The 20,944-nt window shown below is 39.5% G+C and overlaps 2 protein-coding genes and 1 long non-coding RNA gene across 5 annotated transcripts; 2 read left to right on the forward strand and 1 right to left on the reverse strand.

Moving 5' to 3' along the window:
- The first annotated feature begins 6 nt into the window (after nt 1–6).
- LOC120103987 lies at nt 7–9,524 on the forward strand. Of its 2 annotated transcripts, none has more exons than XM_039123399.1 (13): nt 7–378; nt 3,227–3,288; nt 3,561–3,648; nt 3,741–3,802; nt 3,878–3,971; nt 4,126–4,553; nt 6,285–6,741; nt 6,825–6,983; nt 7,059–7,163; nt 7,265–7,348; nt 7,970–8,117; nt 8,221–8,290; nt 8,857–9,524. In XM_039123399.1, exons 7-13 carry the CDS (start codon nt 6,448–6,450, stop codon nt 8,993–8,995), a joined length of 999 nt encoding a protein of 332 aa, XP_038979327.1. In that variant the 5' UTR covers nt 7–378; nt 3,227–3,288; nt 3,561–3,648; nt 3,741–3,802; nt 3,878–3,971; nt 4,126–4,553; nt 6,285–6,447; the 3' UTR covers nt 8,996–9,524. The 2 variants fall into 2 exon arrangements, with proteins under 2 accessions (XP_038979327.1, XP_038979328.1); XM_039123400.1 differs by having other exon boundaries at nt 6,828–6,983.
- Nucleotides 9,525–11,792: 2,268 nt separating this feature from the next.
- LOC103717576 (pentatricopeptide repeat-containing protein At2g13600-like) lies at nt 11,793–16,215 on the forward strand. 2 transcript variants are annotated; one of them, XM_039123396.1, is made up of 4 exons: nt 11,793–12,388; nt 12,486–15,622; nt 15,715–15,785; nt 15,927–16,215. In XM_039123396.1, the coding sequence occupies exons 1-2, from the start codon at nt 12,247–12,249 to the stop codon at nt 14,954–14,956; spliced, it is 2,613 nt and encodes an 870-aa protein (XP_038979324.1). In that variant the 5' UTR covers nt 11,793–12,246; the 3' UTR covers nt 14,957–15,622; nt 15,715–15,785; nt 15,927–16,215. The 2 variants fall into 2 exon arrangements, with proteins under 2 accessions (XP_038979324.1, XP_038979325.1); XM_039123397.1 differs by having other exon boundaries at nt 15,721–15,785; nt 15,927–16,214.
- Nucleotides 16,216–20,083: 3,868 nt separating this feature from the next.
- On the reverse strand, nt 20,084–20,683 carry LOC120109629. The gene is made up of 3 exons (XR_005510445.1): nt 20,608–20,683; nt 20,429–20,521; nt 20,084–20,342 (listed from the first exon to the last, which is right to left on the reverse strand). It is a non-coding gene; the product is annotated as an uncharacterized LOC120109629 (long non-coding RNA).
- Between the last annotated feature and the right edge of the window lie 261 nt (nt 20,684–20,944).

A 20,944-nucleotide genomic window follows, 5' to 3' on the forward strand; every position in this document is an offset into this window, starting at 1 on the left:
AATTCCTTTTCGTTCGTCGCTCTTTTCGCTCTCAGATCCTTCGAGGGCTTCTTTGTTTGAGAGGAATTGTGTTTCAGATCTCGGGGATTCGTAGTTTTACTCGTCGAGTTGCATCAATCCATGATTCTTTTTTGAGTTTTCTTTTATTTTCTCGATGATCTGCTCTGATTTCATGGATGCAGTTTGGTTTCTTGGTTATTAAGTCACGCTTTTCTTCTGAGTTTGGATCTTGACTGCGATTGGGATTGTTAAAGGAAATAGGGGGATCCTCAGGAGAAAATGGCAAATCGGATGAAAGAGGACGAGAAGAACGAGAAAATAATACGAGGGCTTCTGAAGCTCCCTGCGAATCGGAGATGCATCAATTGCAACAGTCTGGTAAGGTTTTTCTTTTCAATCTTCTTTAATGATCTGCGAATTGTAGTCATTTCTTTATTGACTCTACTCTTCCATCACACAAACATATCTGAAATCATGTGGAAGAATTAATCTTTAGTTTTGCATGCGCCCATGCTGATAAATTATGATGTTATATGTTGAAGATGATTGAGTTCTACTTTTGAAAATACATGGTTTAGTGTGAAAAAAGTCATGACCAGGAACCTAAAGTCAAGTTTCTTTTTCTTTTTCCAAATGTTTCACGGTTATATCTTTCCATTTAGAACTATGTAAGTTGTAGACAGTGTCTGGCTTTGGTTGGTCTGGTTTTGTGCCTGACGACTGGCATTGCTCCACTATATCAGCTCATATGTTTTGAAATGGTTCATTTTAGTGGGGCATTTAGGTGTCATCAGTGGTGCATAGAACTAGCAGTATTATTGGTGTCGCTGGAAAGTGTATTGCACTGGATGTATATGGAGACCTCATGATGTAGTGTTTCTAAATTACAGACAATCTTTCCTGGAACTAGTAGTTTTTTTTATGTATATTTGCTGTGTAGCTCTTTGATGTACTGCTATAACCATCTCATCTGAAAGTATATGCTGACTGCTGAGATTCCAGGACCTCTACCTTTAAATTGGTACCTTAACTTTGTTCTGTTTTTCTGTCTCATTTAACCATTCATCCATAAATATAGCCGATACATATGTTTCAGTTCTGGAATTCATATTGATGGCGCAGTGTGGCTGCCTCACTACATAATCAAAATTTTTTAGCTTTTTAATCATAAGCTATATCTTAGTACGTAGGGATAAGGCTTTTGGTAAAATGACCATGATTAATGACTTGTATGTGAGCTAGTGCAAAACATATGATTATAATTACGGAGAAGTATCGTCATGCCCCGTTGACAAATGGAAGGGAAAAAAGGATGTGGAAAGATACTAGAAAACTCTTGGTATGTAAACTATAATTTTGCAATATAAGACTTCAAATCATGTTATGTGGCAGTATGGTTGATGCAGGTAAGTGATCTAGGAAGATCATTAGGCTCGATGTGACTATTTTGACTATTACAAGTTAAGGCTTTGTAAGGGTTATGGGAGCAAGATATGCCGTATTGAAAGGAAAATTACATTAAACATTTCGAGTGCCATAACACACTGTACAATGTCTAATTGAGTTTATTTTGATGATTTTGGGTAACATTTTGAGATCTATGATGCTGCCTTGTACTCCTAACTGGTCTTATGCATAGAGCAGCCGAGGGGGTAAAATCTCCTTGTTTGGACCTCAAAAACGTGGTGGGCAAACTAAAAGTTTCCTTTTTGGGAAACACTTGATGGGGGCATAAGTCGACTCCAAGAAGAATTAGACGAAGCGGCTAAAGACATTGATGTAGAAGTTGGAGAAGCTAGTTCCAGGAGGATTTTCTTTAGTTTTTCATTGTCTTTTTTGCTAGTTATGTCTATTTTAGAAAAATTTTAAACTTCTTTAACTAGAAGAGAAATTTGATGTGGATTTGTATGGATGATTTCTCACTAGTATAAACAGAGGCATTGGCAAGCAAGTTTATCATAGAATTAACGAAAGAAAGGGGACTTTGAAACCCTACTTTCATGAATTCTCTTGTTTGTTGTTATTCTTTTGAGAGGTATGGGTGAAGAATTCTCTTTTTTTCTTCTAATTGGATCAGTAAGGATGGAGTTCTCTCTTTTCTTGCATGCATGTAGTAAAATATAAAATTAACAACAAATAGTAATAAATAAAGGAATTGCTTAAGTGGAAGCAAGAAAGAGGGTAAAAGGGTTTAGAAGATATTCCCAATCGGTGTACAGGGGTTACCCTATACTCTGTCTTTTGCTGGATGCTCGGTCTCAACCTCTAGCTTCACAAATTTTGGTTACTGTGCATTAAAATCTTCACTAGAAGTTAATCAAAGTTGTCAGTCTCTCACCAAGCTCTTCATCTTGAAATTAACCATAGCCTTGAATCACAAGCCTCTGATGCGGTCTTAGACTGCACAAGAATATAAAGAGAATTTCTCAAATCTTATTACCTCAGCTCTGTATGCAAAAGAAAATAGGGCACGGGCATTATAATAAAAGGCCCTTCAACTCTTAGGACTCTTGCCTAATTCATATATGACTCAGGATATAATGAGGGAAAAAACCTTTTCTAATTCTAATAGGAACTCTTCCTCGACCTACAACCTTTTTCAACAGAGAAAAGTAAGAAAAACAGACCCAAAAAGCAGTCTAAATTTGAACTTCAGTCAAACTAGCAATGAATGGCAAAATCATAGTTTTTTGCGACTTTGTTAGTGACTTTCAACTGGACAACGCTCCTGTAAAATGGACATAACTTTCTCATTCAACCTAAAGTTTGTCTTGGTATTGAACATGACGGAAGTTGCTTGAATATTCTAATTCTAGATAGGGTTTCTTTGGGCTACTGTACCTCTAAGGGTTAGCCTCAACTTTGATGTCTTGACAAAACGGAATTGTCCTCCAAGCATGGTGTCAAGTTACTTTGGGGTCTAGATAACATGAGAAAGTGACATGTGACCTCAGCCCTATGTTTGTTTCTCCTCGGTAGAAGTTTATTTACATAATGCTGATGAGAGATCATCTTGACTTTTGCACTGATGAAAGGGCGATTACTTTGCAAATGAGATCCCAATTTTATAAATTACTGAGATTTACTGGCTTGCCCTTTTATGTTGTTTTTTCTGTTCAGCATGCTTATCATCTAACTTTATTGAAACTCCGTACGGAGAAAGCATTCTTGATATGCAGATATGCACCTTACAAAAGATTATTTTCTAATATGCTTCTGTGAACAGGGACCGCAATATGTATGCACAAATTTCTGGACTTTCATTTGCACAAATTGTAGTGGCTTACAGTAAGTATTGATTGGCATCTCATTTTGGCTTTTCTTTTTTTATTTGCCGTTAACATTTATTGTTTCTTGTCGTACATGTTCACAGTATATAATACATGATACATGATATATTTTATTGTGATGATTGACATTCAATTGACTTAGATTCCTGATTCCCTTGGATGATGGACTTTTGAGTATGATATGATAGGAATGACTGGTAAAATTAAGTCATCTGTTTCTATGCTGACTTCACGATGCCTCTTTTATATATATATATATATATATTGAAGTCGAGAGTTCACCCACCGTGTGAAATCAATATCGATGGCCAAATTTACTCCACAAGAAGTTCGTGCCCTTCAAGAAGGAGGGAATGAGGTAATGTGCATTTGCACCATTATGTTCAAACCTGTGCTTCTATATTAGTTAGTGATTTTCTTACTATCTTTTCCTTTTTTAATAAAAAACAGCGTGCTAAGGAAATCTATTTCAAAGAATGGGATCCACAGCGTCACTATGTTCCTGACAGCAGGTTTATTGCTGATCCAAGGTTTGCCATCTTGAAATCTGCATAATTGGTGAAGCTGATCCTTTCTTTTGGTTTCAGCAATCTTGATAAGCTCAGAGATTTCATCAAGCATGTTTATGTGGATCGGAGGTATACTGGGGAAAGGAGCATTAACAGGCCTCCAAATGTGAAGGTGGTTTTTGAATACTTTGAATAAGATCTTATAATGTTTGCTTCTATATTATCGCTGGTAGTCATGGGAAGAATCCTTCTCAGGTGTCTTCGACAGTTTTGTGTATGATGGTTACACCCATTGTTAAAACAAGATGGCAATATGTATGATGCAGGGTGATAGGGAAGATACTTATGAGAACAGAAGGGAAGATTCCTATCGGGGTGTCTCAAGAAGTCCACCTTACGAGGATACTTATGAACGCCGTTATGGTGAACGGCCTGGTTCTAGAAGTCCTGGATATGATCAAGGAGATTACAAGAGAAGCCCTGCACCCCTCAAGGTGGTAGATGTGAAGCATCGAGATGATAAAAACTGGGAATGGAAGCCAAAACCGGAATTTTGAAGATCGCTGGTCTGCAGATGGAAATCCAAGGCCAGAGGGGAGTTTGCCAAGCCATCAGAAAGATGTTTAATCTACCTAGTCCTCCCATGGTTCGACCTGTCAGAGATATTCTAGGTGGTGATATTCCATCGATTCAGATTAATGAGCCACCTAAATTAAACACAATCCAGGCCGCTGTTAGTCCTGCACCAGCACAGGTAAAATTCCGGTGATTTAAGGAAGATTTATTACCCATGTATCTGCGCTGGTAGAAATCATTTCTGGATGATTTTTGCTCATTTCTTGCTTTTAATGAAAAGCTATGCCGAGCTAAAAGCAATTACTGTCATGAATAGCTGCAAACTTGTTTTCTAACATTCAAGGATTGCTACTTCACAAGCTGTATACTTGGTTTCATCCATGGTCTTATGCATGTACTTTGCATGTAATGGTAGCATTCCAAATTGATGTTTGGTTCATTTAATAAAATGAAAACATGATCTATCTTATGTCAAGGACACTGAAGATGTATTAGGACAGATTTCTTATCAATCTACGTTGATTTGGGCAGCTTATGATGCTGGACTCTGTTTAGGACCATTATAGGTCAATATATGATATTTTAGACACATTGTCCTCTTAGATTTTATTGTCATTTCTGATTATTATTATTGAAGATACACATCCTACATTAAAACAACTCCAGACTGAAACTAGTTTCACAATAAAATTGTGATGGATGCATGCCTTTCAATAGAGACATTTTAGAAACTGGAATCCTATAAATGTTGACTGTTTTGGTACATATTACATGCTGCATGTATGATACTGTGCGTGCATGGGATTTTTTCTCAAAAAAGAGTGCGGATAAAACAATATGAAGCTATATTAGGTTTGTATGTTAATACATAACTTTTCCCACCAAAAAAAATGTTAATGCATTTTTTGATTTTGTTTAACCGTGTTATTGCTGATGAACCTGTGGATGGGATAGAATGCTATGTTAATTCAATGATTTTCTTTAACTTTGTTTTATCACCAAAGGCATGATATGAAAAGGTTGATCTGTTATAATTTGGCTTTGTAAATTTACTTTGTCATTGATAATAATCCTCAGTCAACAAAGTCCTGTTATTTTAATACCAATCTGGGTTCTTTTAGGTTTTCTCATGCTCTTTACCTATTCATTGCCAGAAATTGAGGTCTTTGCCTAGCTGGGTCCTTGTCTGGTCTCTGTTGTAAGAGACCCACGCTATCTCATTCAGTCTTACATTGCACTGTTGCAATTCTTCAAAATACTTTTTCTCAAATTACGTGGTATCAGGGCTAAGAATTTCTTTAAGACAAATTATAGAGGGCGGACATTGGTGCAATGGTAAGGTTGCTTCATTTGACCTGGGTGTCCATGGGGTTGAAACATAGAAATAGCCTCTCCATGCATAAGGGCAAGGCTGACCCTTGTGAGACCCTATTGTGGCGGGAGCCTTGTGCATGCCCATTTATAAATTATTGCTACATGACTCACCATGATATTATGAGAAATTGATTGTCCAATGCTAATTGCATGTCTCATGTTAAACAACGTAGGCGACCCGATCCATAATTGTACCCTTCATCAGCAGGTCTTACCAGGATGTTGAGAAATCTGTTAACCTGTACATAGGTAACCTCAGAAAATGGTTTGTAGTTGGATCATACTGCATAACTGTGGATTGATTTTCTTCGAGTTTGGGGGTGTGAGGACATTTGATTTTTTTTTTTTTATTTCGTTTTTGCCCCTTCTTAATTAATGTTCAAAAAACAAGTTCTCCATCTTTGGCTAATTTTTCACCTATTTTCGTCAACTGCTGGGAGAAACTGTGCTCTCTGGATGTTGAAGCTTGTGTTTTTTGTGTTACTTCTGGGTAGTCAATATATGAGAGACTTATTCTTTCTATGGTTTATCTCAGACGACTGCACCTTCAAGCAGCAGGGGATCCAGTGTTGGAAATTCTGTGGAATTGAAGAGGGTGAACTCTGGTAGTTTGATTGATTTTAGCACAGATCCTGAACCTCCTCCTGCTGGAGCATCGCAACAATCTGCGCCTCAGGAAACTGCCTCTCCACCTGTTAATGGGTGGAGGTTGGGCATCTTTTGATGTTGTTGCCCCTCAAAAGATACCTCAGGCAGCTTCAAGTGCAAGCCCTCTTGAATCTGTACTGGCTGAACTGTCAGCTCCTGTACCTGCACCTGTAGCCAACTTCTCAACCTCGTCTGTTGCAGGAGTTGATTCCTTTCTTAAAACAAATAGTGGAGGGCAATGGCCAACTGCGAACCAACAACTTCTTTCGGTATACCCAGCTGCTGATGTTAAGTCTATTAATCCATCATATAATGCACCTTCCATGGGAGCTCCGAACAACCAGGTAAGTTTCTATCTAAGCTATAAAAATTGTGATTATTATTAATATGATAATCTATTTAGTTGCTTTTCTGTGAATGGTCCTAGCAGTTTTGGGGTTCATCAAACTCACAAGGACCTATGGCTGCTCCAACTGGGCAATCTTCGCAGGCTGTAACGATACCACCTCATGAAACCAGTTCTGGAATTTCATTACAACCTGCTTCCTTAGAGGCTAAACCTAGAGGGAGAAGAGAACTTCCAGAGGTAATCATTTTGATATAATTTCTTGTCCTTGCCTTCATGCTCTTAGCATTTCTTCTGGTATCAAATCATCTTCAGGATCTTTTTACCGCACATTACCCGCCTGCACCTGCACAAGTTCCAGGTTGGCAGACAGGTCCACATCCTGGCATGGTGTATGTCATGCAGTATCCAAATGCAGCAGTATGCGCTTCAGCTCCTTGTCATCTGGGTTGATCAATAATTTCTGCTTCAAATGTGTCTAGTTTCTGATGGTGGCTTGTGTATGGTATTTTCTGCTGCAGACATTGCCAATGTATCATCATTCATCAAAATCTACAAATCCATTTGATCTCATCAATGAGCCAAAACTACCTCATGCTTCCACAGTATGTAAATTTCATTTTTCAATATATTTGTCATTACACAGTAGCATTATGGAGAAAATGTTCAATACATCATTTAAGTTTTCAGTCACTTTGTGGTGTTAGGTTCTATTTGAGCACCTGTTAGTGATGGCCTTATTGTCAGGAACTGGTCTTTGTTTAATATCAGAAGTTTGATTCTACTGGAAATCCTCAGGATGCCTTTCAGTGGAAATGGGTTTGTTCCACCAGACATTTTGATTTTTCAGGAATGAACTGAATTTTTTAAATGAAAACTCCTATTATCATTTTCAGTGGCCGATATTATCAGGATCATACTCTTGTTGACCTCCTATTCTTGATGCCATTAAATAGTTGACTTGTATTCTTGCAACATTATTCGGTCTTGTGGACTATATCATCAGATATATCGATCAGGAAGTCATGACCTACCATGTTCCTTGGGCATAGCCAACATATTTGTGCTATAAATTCAAAACGCATGGTGGCGGACCAAATCTAAATAATGAAGACTCTTTAGTTTAATTTGTTATTTGGCTATTATTTTCTCGCTGGAGGTTTTGAAGCCTGCTTTGGCGAATTTTTCACAGTGTTGAATTAGGGGTTGCTCTTTTTTCTGTGTAGTTCCCTTCTTTGACCTCCTTGCAAGGAGCATTACCAAACATGGCCATGAATAACGCTTCGAACTTGTTGCGCACTTCCAGCTTGGGGTCCCCCTCCCCACAATGGGTGCCCCCACAACGACCATCTTATCCATCAGCTGTGACTCCAAGTAAGATTTTATTGTTGCCTTCCAGTTTTCTTTGCTGATGCAAGTTACTTGAGTTGCCTAATACTCTCTTTTGTTGGTGCTGATGACTTGGTTTAACCGACAGGTTCCTACATGATGCAACAGACTGTGAACAACATGCCCCATCAAGTACCTAATAATGCATTTCCTGTGGTGTAAGTCCTATGATGTGATCTGCTTTTTAATTTTTGAATTTCTCCGGTGATCAAATGGATCTGCCAAAAGGTCATCACAGGTTACCAAGTTAACCTTCATTCAGGTTGCAATAGTATAGTGATATATCTTGTCTTGATCAAAATCATGAAAATACGAAGTACTTCCACAATATATTTCTTCAAATAATATTCATTTTTGAAACCTTCTTTTTTTTAAAAAAAATAAATCTGTTACAGTCAGTACCAAATCACATTTTTGCCTAGTATTATAATGGTCAAACATTCATCCTATAGCTCCTTCTTGTGATTGATATTCAAAGTTTATCTGTTTCCTAACCAGCTCTTTAGATGCCAATAGTTGTGCCATTCTACACAAAAATGCTGGAAGTAATGTCAGATTTTGGGAATATGATCTTCTGCACGCTCTATCTCCAAACTTAAAATAGCCTGACTCGAGGATGCTAACATGCAGAAATTTAACTTAAGATTGTGTGAAATATATCTCCTTTTTTTTTCTGAGGAAACATGCTCATGTTACACTGAATGTACATGTACAATGATTGCAGGCCTCAAAGAATTGGAGGTTTGGGCACTGAGGGTGCTGCATTTGGCTTTTCAGGCATGGATCCACATTCAGCTGCTAGAAGCTACCAACCAGGCACTCCAAATTCCTTTGCTCCTGTTGGGGGAAATCCTTTTGGATAGTTGCAATAATTGATAGCTGTATTTGTTATTTATAAAAAGTGTCTTACCATACGATGCCTGTTAGTATTGAAAGTCTCAGCAGATTTTCTCGGGTTTGAATTTTTCAAAAGTAGCAGCTCCAGTAAGTAGCATATCTTCAGTCCGTTGCCTGTCTGGTGAGACCGTACAGAAAGTTATCATGTGAACTTAAGCATGGAGAGAGGCAAGAACACTGACTGAGGAAGTGTCATGCAATCACAGGGGTTTCAAGGCATGTTCGGTACCTTCTGGTGTACTATAAAGTTTTAGTGAATGTCGCGACGCTTATGTGCATGTTTAAGGTTCCACTATGTCGTCTAGAAGTTTACTGTAATCTTTCGTTGTTTTGTCACTGGTGTCAGTTTTGGGGTGCATAATATTTTTGTTAGGGTTTTGCTGTTTAGTTTATTCATTGCCCATTATGTGGTTACTATTTTGGTTTGTGAATGAACTTTTGTAAAACTATGTCAGTTGACTGAAAATTCAATGAGAGAATGTGCTTGCTTGAATATTTGTACTAGTGGTCATTTCTATTTAGCGGAAGGCTGTTCTGTGGCAGGCAGGGATGTCCCTGGAGGGTTGCTGCGCTGCAACCGGATGTTGCCGAGCTCGACACCGATGGCTCAACTGGACGATGTCTGTCATTCCCCTTCAAGAGCGCCTGTCGAGGTGAAGGTACAACCTTTAGTTGTTAGCTGAGGCTGTGCATGGGGCATGTTTCTGTTTTGGAGGATGATTAATTTTGGGGATGGGCAGCTTAAGGATGATTAATATGGGGGATGGGTTTCTTAGGGATGATTAGTTTGGGAGGGCTCTGCTTGGCTGGGGCATATCCCTCAGACTGCAGCGTTCTGGCTCAGGATATGAAAGATTGGGGAAACTTCTGTTATGCATTCTCTTGTTATGCCTGAAAATTCTAGCCAATCACCAAAACTTCTCAAGATTGGGGAAACTTATTCAGATATTCTGGAGGGTCTGCTCGATGGTTTTGAGCTCACAATAAACTTGAGATGGTCATTGGATGTCTATAAAGAGCAGTTCACATATTGCTCGAAACAGATGCAACTTGATGGGCAGATAAGAAGAGCAATCCTGTCTGATTTTGTGTAATTTATTCCTGATCTGATTGAAATTTAAGATAGGGTCTCGGACTCCTCACTAAGCTACAGGCGTAAATTATAAACACAATCCTCTTTGGCCTGGTTTTTGATGGATCCATGCCTACCGAAAGCATCAACATCCATTAGCATGCTAAATATAGTGCGGCCATAAAAAATATCATGTTGATCTAACTGCCACCAATGATTGTCAAAATACCTTGTCAAAACCAAGTACTTAAGCTTTAACACCTTTCTCCACTTTAGAAACAAAGTAGTCCTTTTCCCCCTTCTTCCTCTTTCCCTTCTTTCTAGTTGAAGTTACAACTGAAAGCACACCAGAAGCAACAAAATAAGCAAGAGAAGTTCATTAAAATTTTTGAATAAAAGGCTCGGTTTTTTTTTTTTTTTTGGTGAACCAGCTTCTCACTACATACAACGATGAGAGAGCCTAAAACTATCGCAAAGTAAAACACGATCTAATGCTTGCGGCACATGATCGGAGGGACCCCAAAATGTAAAACCAGAATGGTGGGCTGCATAGGAGGTGACTCAGTCCGCAACCCTGTTCGCCTCCCGAAATACATGTGAAACCTGAAGTAAATCTAACTCCTCCCCTATGCTCCAGAAGTTCCGGAGTAATGGGTGCAAGTCTGACCTGGCCTATCGGCAGCGAATCCAGTCCACCACTGTGGTCGAGTCACCATCTAGAAGAATCCATCGGGCATGTAGGTGTACTCTAGCATATATAAGATCCTCCCATGCCCCGTGCAACTCCGCCACATAGATGGATCCATCAAATGTGTGCCGGCCTCCGGCCACAATCAATCTGAAGTCGTGGTCTCTGATCACAAAGCCCACGCCACATCTGCTACCGCCCTCTGCTACGTTGCCATCGAAATTCACCTTGAGAGAAACAAGGGGTGGGAGCTCCTAGGATACTAATAGTATCATCGCATACCTATGCAGGGGAGGAGCCAAAGAGGAGCCTCAGATATCCCTGTCATCTCCAGATGAAAAGTCAGTTGCAGCGCTCACTAGCTCGGTTGCATGTGCAAAAGCTCTACCAACCACCGATCTCGGATAAAATCCTCTACCCTCAAATATCCTCGCGTTTTTGTCCAACTAGATGTGATATGCCACATAAGCCTATACTACTCCCCTATCTGCCATGTTAAATCTCCGAGCTGAGTTCCTCACCTGACTCAAAAAGGCCTCAGTAGAGATGTAAGACTGCTGGCGGGTTGCTACGGGGTTCCACACCTGATGCGCCCGCCGGCATGTAAACAGAACGTGACTGGTGGACCGGTGGTCTCCTCCTCTTCTAGGCATTCCTCGCAGTCAGCTGGTATTGGGACCCCCCTCCTCGCCAAAATCCCTCTGGTAGGTAGAATGCCCTATGCCACTCGCCACAGAAACAGAGCAACACGTGGGTGTACACGTAACCGCCAAATCAAGCGACCCTTCAGCCGGCGTGCAGACCCTGTGTCCACTATCGCCTGGAAATCACTAATCGTAACTTTCGCCCTCCTAGTTGAGCTCCACACCCTCCTATCTGCCATCCTCTCAAGAGGTATAGGTGTGGCCAGTACCCTTTCGGCTAGGTCGTCGCTGAAAAGGAGGTGAATCCACTCAACATCCCACCTGGGTTCTCCGGAAACTAGAAAGTCGCTCACTCTGCTTCCGGCCGTCGCTTCCGGATCGAACATGGTGGGGAGCATGAGAGCATGATGGAGAACATATTTGAGAGTTATGACCAAGCTTCTTTGGGAACCATTACAATTTACAGCCGTACTCCTTATCATTTTTTTTGTTCTTTTAATGATTTGATCACGTCTTACAATTTCTAACGGTAGTTGCAGTGGCTCCTTATGACTTGAATGATTTTTTTTCCTTTTTCTTTTATGGTTTTGATGGGATCTGAGAGGTTTTGAAAATCTCGCGCCCTGAGAAACGACCCCTACTACTTCTCTCTATCTCCCGACCATGCCCCATCACTAATTTCAGCGGCACACACCGCCACTGCACCCAAATCCCACCTCCAATCTTATGTTAAGGTCCATCTTCCATGCCTCCCTCGCAGGCTTCCTCACCACCCCATCTCTCCACCACCTGAAGCCCTCCCCAAATTAACCGATGTGGGACCTTCTCTTCCTCCCATCTCAACAAACTAATCACTCACAATCACAGAGTCCCCCTTCGCAACAGCGGAACCATGAGCGATGTCTTAGAGATCTTAGGCCCCTTCGACCAAATCTTCCACGCTTCCGACGCCCAGGTATACACTAATTTGCTCAGAAAATGCATCAGATCTAAGGGTTTCCTTCTAGGAGGTTCAATTCACGCTCATCTGATCAAATTGGGATTCGAATCAGATCTCCTGGTTTCGAACGTGTTGTTGGATATGTATTCAAAAACTGGGATGCTCGATAGCTGTGTCAAGCTGTTTGATGGAATGCCCGAGAGAGATCATATATCTTGGTGCACTTTGATTTCAGGCTATGCTGCCCACGGTTTCGATCTCGAGGCATGTGGGCTGTTCAGGAAAATGTACCAAAGCGGCTTAAAGCCCAACCACTTTTTGATATCATCAGCATTAAAGGGGTGTTCGATGTCTGGGATTCTTGATTTGGGCATCTTGATTCATGGACTGGTGATTAAAAGTGGGTTGGGATTTGATAGATTTGTAGAGATTGGGCTTGTAAGTATGTATGCAAAATGTGGGAGTTTGGATGACGCCCTGAAGATGTTCTACGAAATTCCTGTGAAGAGCCCGGTCACTTGGAATGCTATGATTTCTGGCTATGTAATGAATGGCCTCTTCATAGAGGCTGCGGAGCTCTGCCGGGAGATGTGTCGAGTAGGGTTTCTTATGGATTTGGTGACTTTGAGAATAGTTGCCAGTGCTGCTTCAGTTTTGGAGACGTTTGATTTTTGTAAATGTCTTCATGTCTACTCTATTAAGAACGGATTGGATGCTGACAGCTACGTGGTTGCTGAGTTTGTCAGATTGCTAACCAAGCTCGGAGAAGTGGACTATATGGGCAAGCTCTTTAGTGCAGTTAAGAAACCTGATGCATCCTTATATTCGCTACTTATCTCAGGATATCAATTTCATGGTCACAGAGTAGAAGCTGTGAAGCTTGCTGAAGAACTTCTTGTTTTGGACAGGAGTCCAAAGCAGGGAGCTTTGGTTACCATTCTAAATTTGTGTCTTTGTCTGGTTGAAGGCAGGCAAATCCACAGTCATATCCTGAAAACTGGACAGTTCTCTTACCTTTCAGTTGGCAATGCTTTGATTTCCATGTACATTAGATTTGGAGAGATGGCCGATGGAAATTCAGTCTTTCATAGGATGCCAGAATGTGATGTAGTTTCATGGACGGCAGTTATGGCAGGTCTCATTCATAATCTTCAGTTTGAGGAAGCATTTGAGACTTTTCATGCTTTCATGAAAACTGGCATACAATTGGACCAGCATTCTGTAGTCACAGTAACAACTGCTTGCACAGGTCTTCTTGACATAGATAAGGGCAAGCAGATCCATGCTTTGGCTCTGAAACTTGGGTTTGAATCTTCTGATTTTATGAATGCATCTATGCTTCACATGTATGCAAAGTGTGGGTACATCGACAGTGCTTCTAGGCTGTTTTCTTACTCATCTCTTTCACAAAATCTGATCTTAACTAATATCATGCTTGCTGGGTATTGCTGGAATTCTCAACCGGTGAAAACTCTTGAACTTTTCACCAAGGAGTATCAATCTGGCTTGATCCCTGACGAATTCAGCTATTCTACTGTCCTTGGTGCTTGTGCCGATATACGATCAAAGGGGCTGGGTGAGCAGATTCATTGTCGTATTGTCAAGAGTGGTTTTGAGTTTTCGGATGTTATCGTTGGAAATGCAATCATAAACCTCTATGTCAGATGTGGATGCATATCCAGTGCATGTAAATGCTTTCACAGCATGAAAAGGTGGAATAGGGATTCATATGCAACGTTGATGTTGGGCTATATGCAGAATAGAGGAAGCAACGAAGCTCTTAGATTGTTCTATCAGATGCAACAAAGTGGCTTACGTGCTAACCCGGTTATCTTCGCTAAAATACTTAGAGGATGTGCTGATATGGCTGCAATTGATCTTGGGAAACAAATTCATGCTTCCATTATAAAGATGGGTTTAGTTTCAGATGTCTACATTGACAATGCTTTGGGAGGCATGTATATGAAGTCTAGAGATGCGGACAGAGAAAGGGAAACTCTTGACGAGATGTCAATAAGAGAAGATGAGATGTGCAATTCCATGATTGCTGGTTTTTCACAGGTTGGAGATAGAAGGGAGAATGTTAAAGCTATTACATTATTCAACTTGGATGGAGTAAAAGAAGATCACCATGGTTATGTGGATATCATGAACCTTTATACTAGTGCTGCTTCCCGGATGCTTCAAACATCCTTCCATTCTTGTGTGGTTCAAAATGATTGCAGGTTTGATGTGTCACTAAAGAACTCAATGGCTCTAGACAATTCATGGGATGGACTTAACAAGCAATTAGCAAGAGAAATGGTTGTGCGGAACTCTATCAACTCTGAGTCTGTCAAAAATGAAAGTCAATTTGTTGAGTTGTTGGAGTCAATGAAGGTGGAGGGAATAATTCCAGACCATGTAATTGTAATTATTTTCTTAGGTAACTGCAACTTGAATATATTGGATGAGAGAACCAGCTACTTCAAGTCTTTTAGAAGATCGTGGATTGGTGATCATGATGCAAATGCACTATGCTTTCCTGGCCGACAAGTGAGCCAGCTTGGGCAGCTGAAAGAAAACCATGCATGTGTGGCATAGGTTCCTGTGAGGCTGAACTGTCTTGGACATTTGCAAAGCCATGGGGATATCAAGTTTTGTGCAAAATAAGGCATGACATATGCATGATGAGGAGGGGGATTTACTTGGTCATTCTTTATCTTTTTCATATGTTCATGCTTTGTCAAGGAGATGATCTGATATGGAGATCTTCTTGAAGAATACGAGAGGTTATAAAAGAAAGGAGTTTATCTGTAGTTGGGTTTGGAGAAAAGATGCACTTTGCAGGAAAAATACAATGAGCTGGAACCCCTCCAAGTTTTTTTTTCAGAAGTTCTCACTTGCATTGTTTTTCATCCAACTGGATTGGGAAAGCATTAGTTGCATTATATCATAAAAAAATTGTTGGAATTGGCATCTACGAGGGCCAGTTTGGTTGCTGGTAATTGAACTCTGGTAGATGGAGTTGTGTGGAGCTGGAAGAACAGCAACTCCAGTTACATCCAAGTGTCTCTGATAAATGCCACCGTCTGCTTTGAGCTGCCATCGCTCAGACTATAATTACACTACATGCTGATGTTACATTGTACAAAGCAACAGGAAAACCAGAAAACTGCCAATCAATGTTTCCGACTTGTAGGTCATTCAGTTACATGCAACCAAACACATGCTAATTTATGTCCTGATTATGTTCAAGCAGTAAATCAGGTCAGTAATGTTCCAGAATAGGATGGCTTAATTGAGTTGTTTTTGGGCTGTCATTCTACATAGAAAAATAACAAATCTTGTGCCTTTGTCAGTTGCAGGTCAAGTACAAGAAAGCATTTACCCTGAGACTAGGCCAAACATGGGCCATCAAAAATTTCTGAAGGTACAATCAAAAGATATCTATTTAATATCCGTAGTTCTTTATTTATATTTATTATGACCTTACAATAATTTCTTCTATGCTCTGTTAGAGGTCAAATTGATTTTAAAGGAATTTGCTGATATTTGCATAATTGATTAACAGGATGGACAAATGTTGTTTGTTTTGACACTTATGATAAGAAGAATCATATTGATGAGGAGGCACGTAAGATATTCTTTTCTTGGATTAATTCCTGCTCATAAGGAAATACAGTAGCTCAATGGCTATCATTTATTTATCCAAAATAAAGAGATTGTGTTTCAAAAGTCCAATAATCAACCAAAAAGCAGAACAGCATCAGAATCAAAAGTATGCAATGTTCTGCTATTTGATTTGCTCATGTACAAATAAAAGGAAAAAGAAAAAGGAATATATCGCTGTTTATATTTACTGTATGTCTTGTGGTATTTAATATGGACATGGACTTGTGTATAAATTTCATGCCAAGTGACAAAAAGTGGATTTTGATATTTATTCCTCTAGTACCAGAAAATGGGTATGTATGGCATGATGGAAGGTACACAAATAATAATGATGAGATTCCTTGGGCTCATTTTAAGATCTGTAAAGCCACAATAATCATGCCCAGATGCAATTGTGAACTGTAGGGGTTGGATATGCGTGTCTGCTTTTGAAAATATGCAGTGTTCAGGTTGAGTTTAGGTTCAAAATGGCTTGATGTATTTAGCTATTAACATGTCTTATGAGTTCTGAAAGTTATTACTCATAGGTTCATGTCATATAAAAGAGGGAAAACAAAGGACTAGTTTTTCTAGAATTGAAATCTTTCTGTTGCATGTGCAAGTCCGACTGACTCGTCAAATATTCTAGACCCAGGCCAAAACCCGTCTTAGGTATTCCCAATGGGTTAAATCAAGTAAAGTTTGGGGTCATTGCAAGAGAAAAATCGTGTTTTTCCCTTTCCTCATTCCTGTCCTGGCATTTTGTAAGAACAATCATTTTGGACTGACTCAGCCAACAACCTCGTATTTTCACAGACATCATGCTGTTTGAGCTACCACCCGCTTTTAGACTCTCAATCCATCCGGCATCCTCTCACTCTCAGTTTAACCCAAATCAACCACTGGCATCCTCTCCATCCATCTGGCATCGTCTTGTTTTCCCCAGAGTTTATGATTGCTGTATTTGGCGATTTTCTAAAGCAGCAGTTACATATGGACACAGCAAAATAAGCACCAGAAGAGCACCAGTCAACATTATTAGACTTGTAAATTGTCTAGTTACATGCAACCAACGACACCTTAAACAAAGTCCTGAACATATTAAATGGTGGTTCAGGTCAATTATATTCTAGAGTATGATGATTCGATTGGATTAATTCTGGACTTCCATTTAACCCAAAAGATAATCTCATCTTCTGTTTTGTCAGACGGAGGTCAAATGCAACAAGCATATTTACTTGGGCATTTAGGCATGGGGCATCAGAAATTTCTGAAAGTGAAAAATTAGTCCTTTATGTATTTCATTGTAAGCTTTCAATTATTCGTCGGGGGCTCTCTGAGAGTTTGAATTGATGTCAAAGGAAGTTTCTTATATTTTCACATGAAAATTGACAGGTTATCATATACCTTGTCTTGTATAGCCAGTTAGCCACTGAAGGTTTGAAGAGGTCTGTTAGAGCACATGAGGTGTTCTTTTTTTAAAATTAATTCCAGCTTCCTGTGTCATATGGTAGCTCAATGACCATCATTTGTATATATCGAGATAAAGAGATTTGGTCTCAAATTAGCAAAAGGCAAAAGCAAATAACATCAGAATTGAAGGTATGCTATGTTCTACTCAGTTTCTTTGCTTTGAATTAAACTGAAATCACAAACTGATGCATGCATACACACACGCACACACCCAAGAAAAAGATAGAAAGCAAAAGAAAACATGTAGAAGGAAAAAGGAGTATGTCATGATTTATATGAACAGAAAATCTTGCGATATCTATATGGAGTGCCAATTGATCAAAAGTGGAATTTTCTGATATATGTTCTCCTTCGTATACCATGGCATGAAGTCAATAGGTGTGACCAGAATGATGGCTGGTTAATATCTGATAACAGCAACCATCACACTATCACAGAGTCCTCAGGACCCACTTTAAGACTATAAAGCTACATAATTGTCATCTCCTTAGGCAAATGTAAACTGTAAAGGTCATGTATGGGTGTCTATGAACTAATCTAGTATTCAAGTTGAATTTAGATGCATGATATCTTCAAAGTTCTCTATTAATGTCTTGTGAGTTTCATTGTGAATTTAGGTGCATGGTGTGATGATAGTTTTGGTTATTATTATCTTCCGGGTTTTGAACTTACTGTTTTTGGGTTCCAGGTCATAAAATGAGGGAAAAGAAAGGATAGATTTTCTCAATGAGTTTTGCATGTCCAAACCAAAACCCACAAGTTATACTCAATGGGTTGAATTGAATAATGAAGTTTGAGTTTGAAATATCACACATGGCTGGGGTGTGGGCATAGTAATTTGAAATCATGAGTCCTTAAAATTATTCCCTTGCTCCGCTGCCAAATTGGCACCTAAGAATACTCATGTTAGACCCACTCAGCCAACAACCTCGTATTTCTGGAGAACATCATGCAGTTTGAACCACCACCCTCTTTTGCCATCCTCACTGTGAATCGGAGCTAGGAAACCGAAAAGAGCAGCCCAATACCAGTTACACTACAATGGAGTCCATCAATGTAAGTGTACCTATATGTGTGATTAAGATTGCTAAATTTATCAGGGATCTAAAGTTTAGCATGAGCAGTCCCTCTTCAAAGGGTTATAGCCTTAAAGTTTATGTAACCGAAATGATTCCTCATATTCCAATCGCCTGACATGGACCTGCATCATAAAAGCATTGTTATATCTGAAGTCAGCTATCTATTTAAATTCAAATCTGACAACCAAAAAATAGGTGATATACTTAAACATTGTTTCAAAGCACAGTACGCTGCGATGCGACAAGAACTCATTGTTGAGGTCACATGTATTGCGCATATATTTGTGCTCGTCCATGTTTTTATGTATAGTTATTGCATTTAGCAAGTTTTCCTTTGTATAAATAGTGCTTTGATGTCACATTGCCCTGATCGCACATGAGTGAGTGAGTGAGTGAGTGTGCATGGAAAGGCTGCTCAGGCTTTCTTTTCTTTTTTTTTTTGTTGAGAGAGAGAAGCAATTTTTTTTTTCAGGCCACTCATGCTCAGGTGCATGCACTACAGGAAAACAGATCTTTCCCGACGCTTATAAGCGCCGGTGAAAACAAGCCCACGCTACGGAAAGCGTCGCAAAAGCGTCGGCGATATCGGAGGGGGAAAAGTTTTTTGCCGTCGCTAAGGGAAAGCGTCGGCAAAAGTTAAGCTTTACCGACGCTAACAAAAGCGTCGGCGTATGATGTTCTTCCGACGCAAAAGCGCGTCGGCATAAACTAGAACTGGGCGTGGCGGATAGTTGCGGGATTTTTTCCGACGGTTATGGCAAGTGTTTACCGACGCTTTATAGCGCCGCTTAAACATTTTTACTGACGCTTTCAGAGCGTCGGCGAAATCGTACGGGCCAGAGGGGTTTTTAACGACGCTTTAAAGCGTCGGGAGTGGATTTTTTTTTAAAAAAGAAAAAACAAATACATATTATAGCAAAATGAACTTGCATTACATTTACATCAAAACAAGCATTAAGATCATTCAAAAAATTCATATTGTCATATATGATGAAATTTACATAATAAGTTTAGAATTACAATGTAATTTGAAAAATATAAGAAAGATACATATAAAACTCCTTAAATAATAGTCTAAAAAGTATCACGGACCGGATTTAGCGCCATCATCATCTCTACGAGCTAAGTATCAGGAATCTAAAAAAAAAAAAAAACTTTAGAAGTTAGAAATATGAAAATCATTAACTCATGCAAAATAAGTGATAATTATGTAAAGTCATCGAATACATATAGTTATTTACCTGAGGAGGAAGAAATCGCTGTAACATAGATGAAATATACTCAAGCTGAGACTACAAAGTTTGTTGGTTCTGCTTCAACTCCGCCAACTCTGCCTGATGGCGATCCTTCATATCTTCAATTGTTGCCCGAAGTTTACTAACTTTTGCATTGCTCCTGCCTTCTCCAGCATTTCTTGTATACATGCCCACCGCAGACAACTGAGTGGGGGTAACTCCAACGCCATAACCCCTCACTTTACCATAATGCTCTGGGCCCAATAATTCAGCGAGCACCTGAGTTCGACATGACTGGTCGCGTCGGATGATGATGACTCCCCGACGCGCTCTTAAATAAGAGTTGTTGCTCTGTCCTATATCTCTCAAAAGAAAAAGTCATATTAATGTATGCCAATAATAGAACTAATAAAAATATCGTTGAAAGATTCAAAGATGAATACATACAACTATATCTCTTGCCTCCTTCCGAACAAAACTGCCATCTCAGTGGGTGTGAGTCATTTTATAAAACTCCACCTTACCAGGCTCCCTTCCGTTATCATCCATCTACAACAAAAGGTATATTGGCAAGCTAGTTATCATGATATATGCTATATGATAGAACAGTTTAAAATAGTTTCAAAAAAACTTACGAATTCAGCTTTACGTCGAGCATAACTCATCGAGCCTGAAGTATGAGGAACAGTCTGAGAGGCTCGTGCAGCTCTACCAATGTTGGAATATGTCTTCCCAAAAAAAGAATAAACAATATAAATTTGTAATCTAAATTATTAGTGAATATAATCTAAGGTATTGAAAAAATATATACAACCTGAGCTTTCTCGGAAAACCAATAGTGGACAAGCTCCCTCCACTGTTGAGGGATTACATCAGGAGGACAAACACGAGCAACCTCCTCTTCTGTCATACCATCGTGCTTCCAGTCCGCCTTTAACTTGGCCCTATATTCTTTCCACTTGCGGTTGACGGACTTCAGCACCCAATCATGGCTCTCTTTCGGGAGCAAAAACTTTTTCTACACCAAAGTAATTAAAAAATATTATAACAATGTTAAATAAAAAAATAAAATTGTGATAGTAAGCAAATCAATTCTTTACCTCAATAACTTTAAGAAGCTCAACCTTATACGAAGGAAGCATTTCATTCCA

The sequence above is a fragment of the Phoenix dactylifera genome, unplaced genomic scaffold (genome assembly GCF_009389715.1).
Source record: "Phoenix dactylifera cultivar Barhee BC4 unplaced genomic scaffold, palm_55x_up_171113_PBpolish2nd_filt_p 002524F, whole genome shotgun sequence".
Taxonomy (NCBI): Eukaryota; Viridiplantae; Streptophyta; class Magnoliopsida; order Arecales; family Arecaceae; genus Phoenix; species Phoenix dactylifera.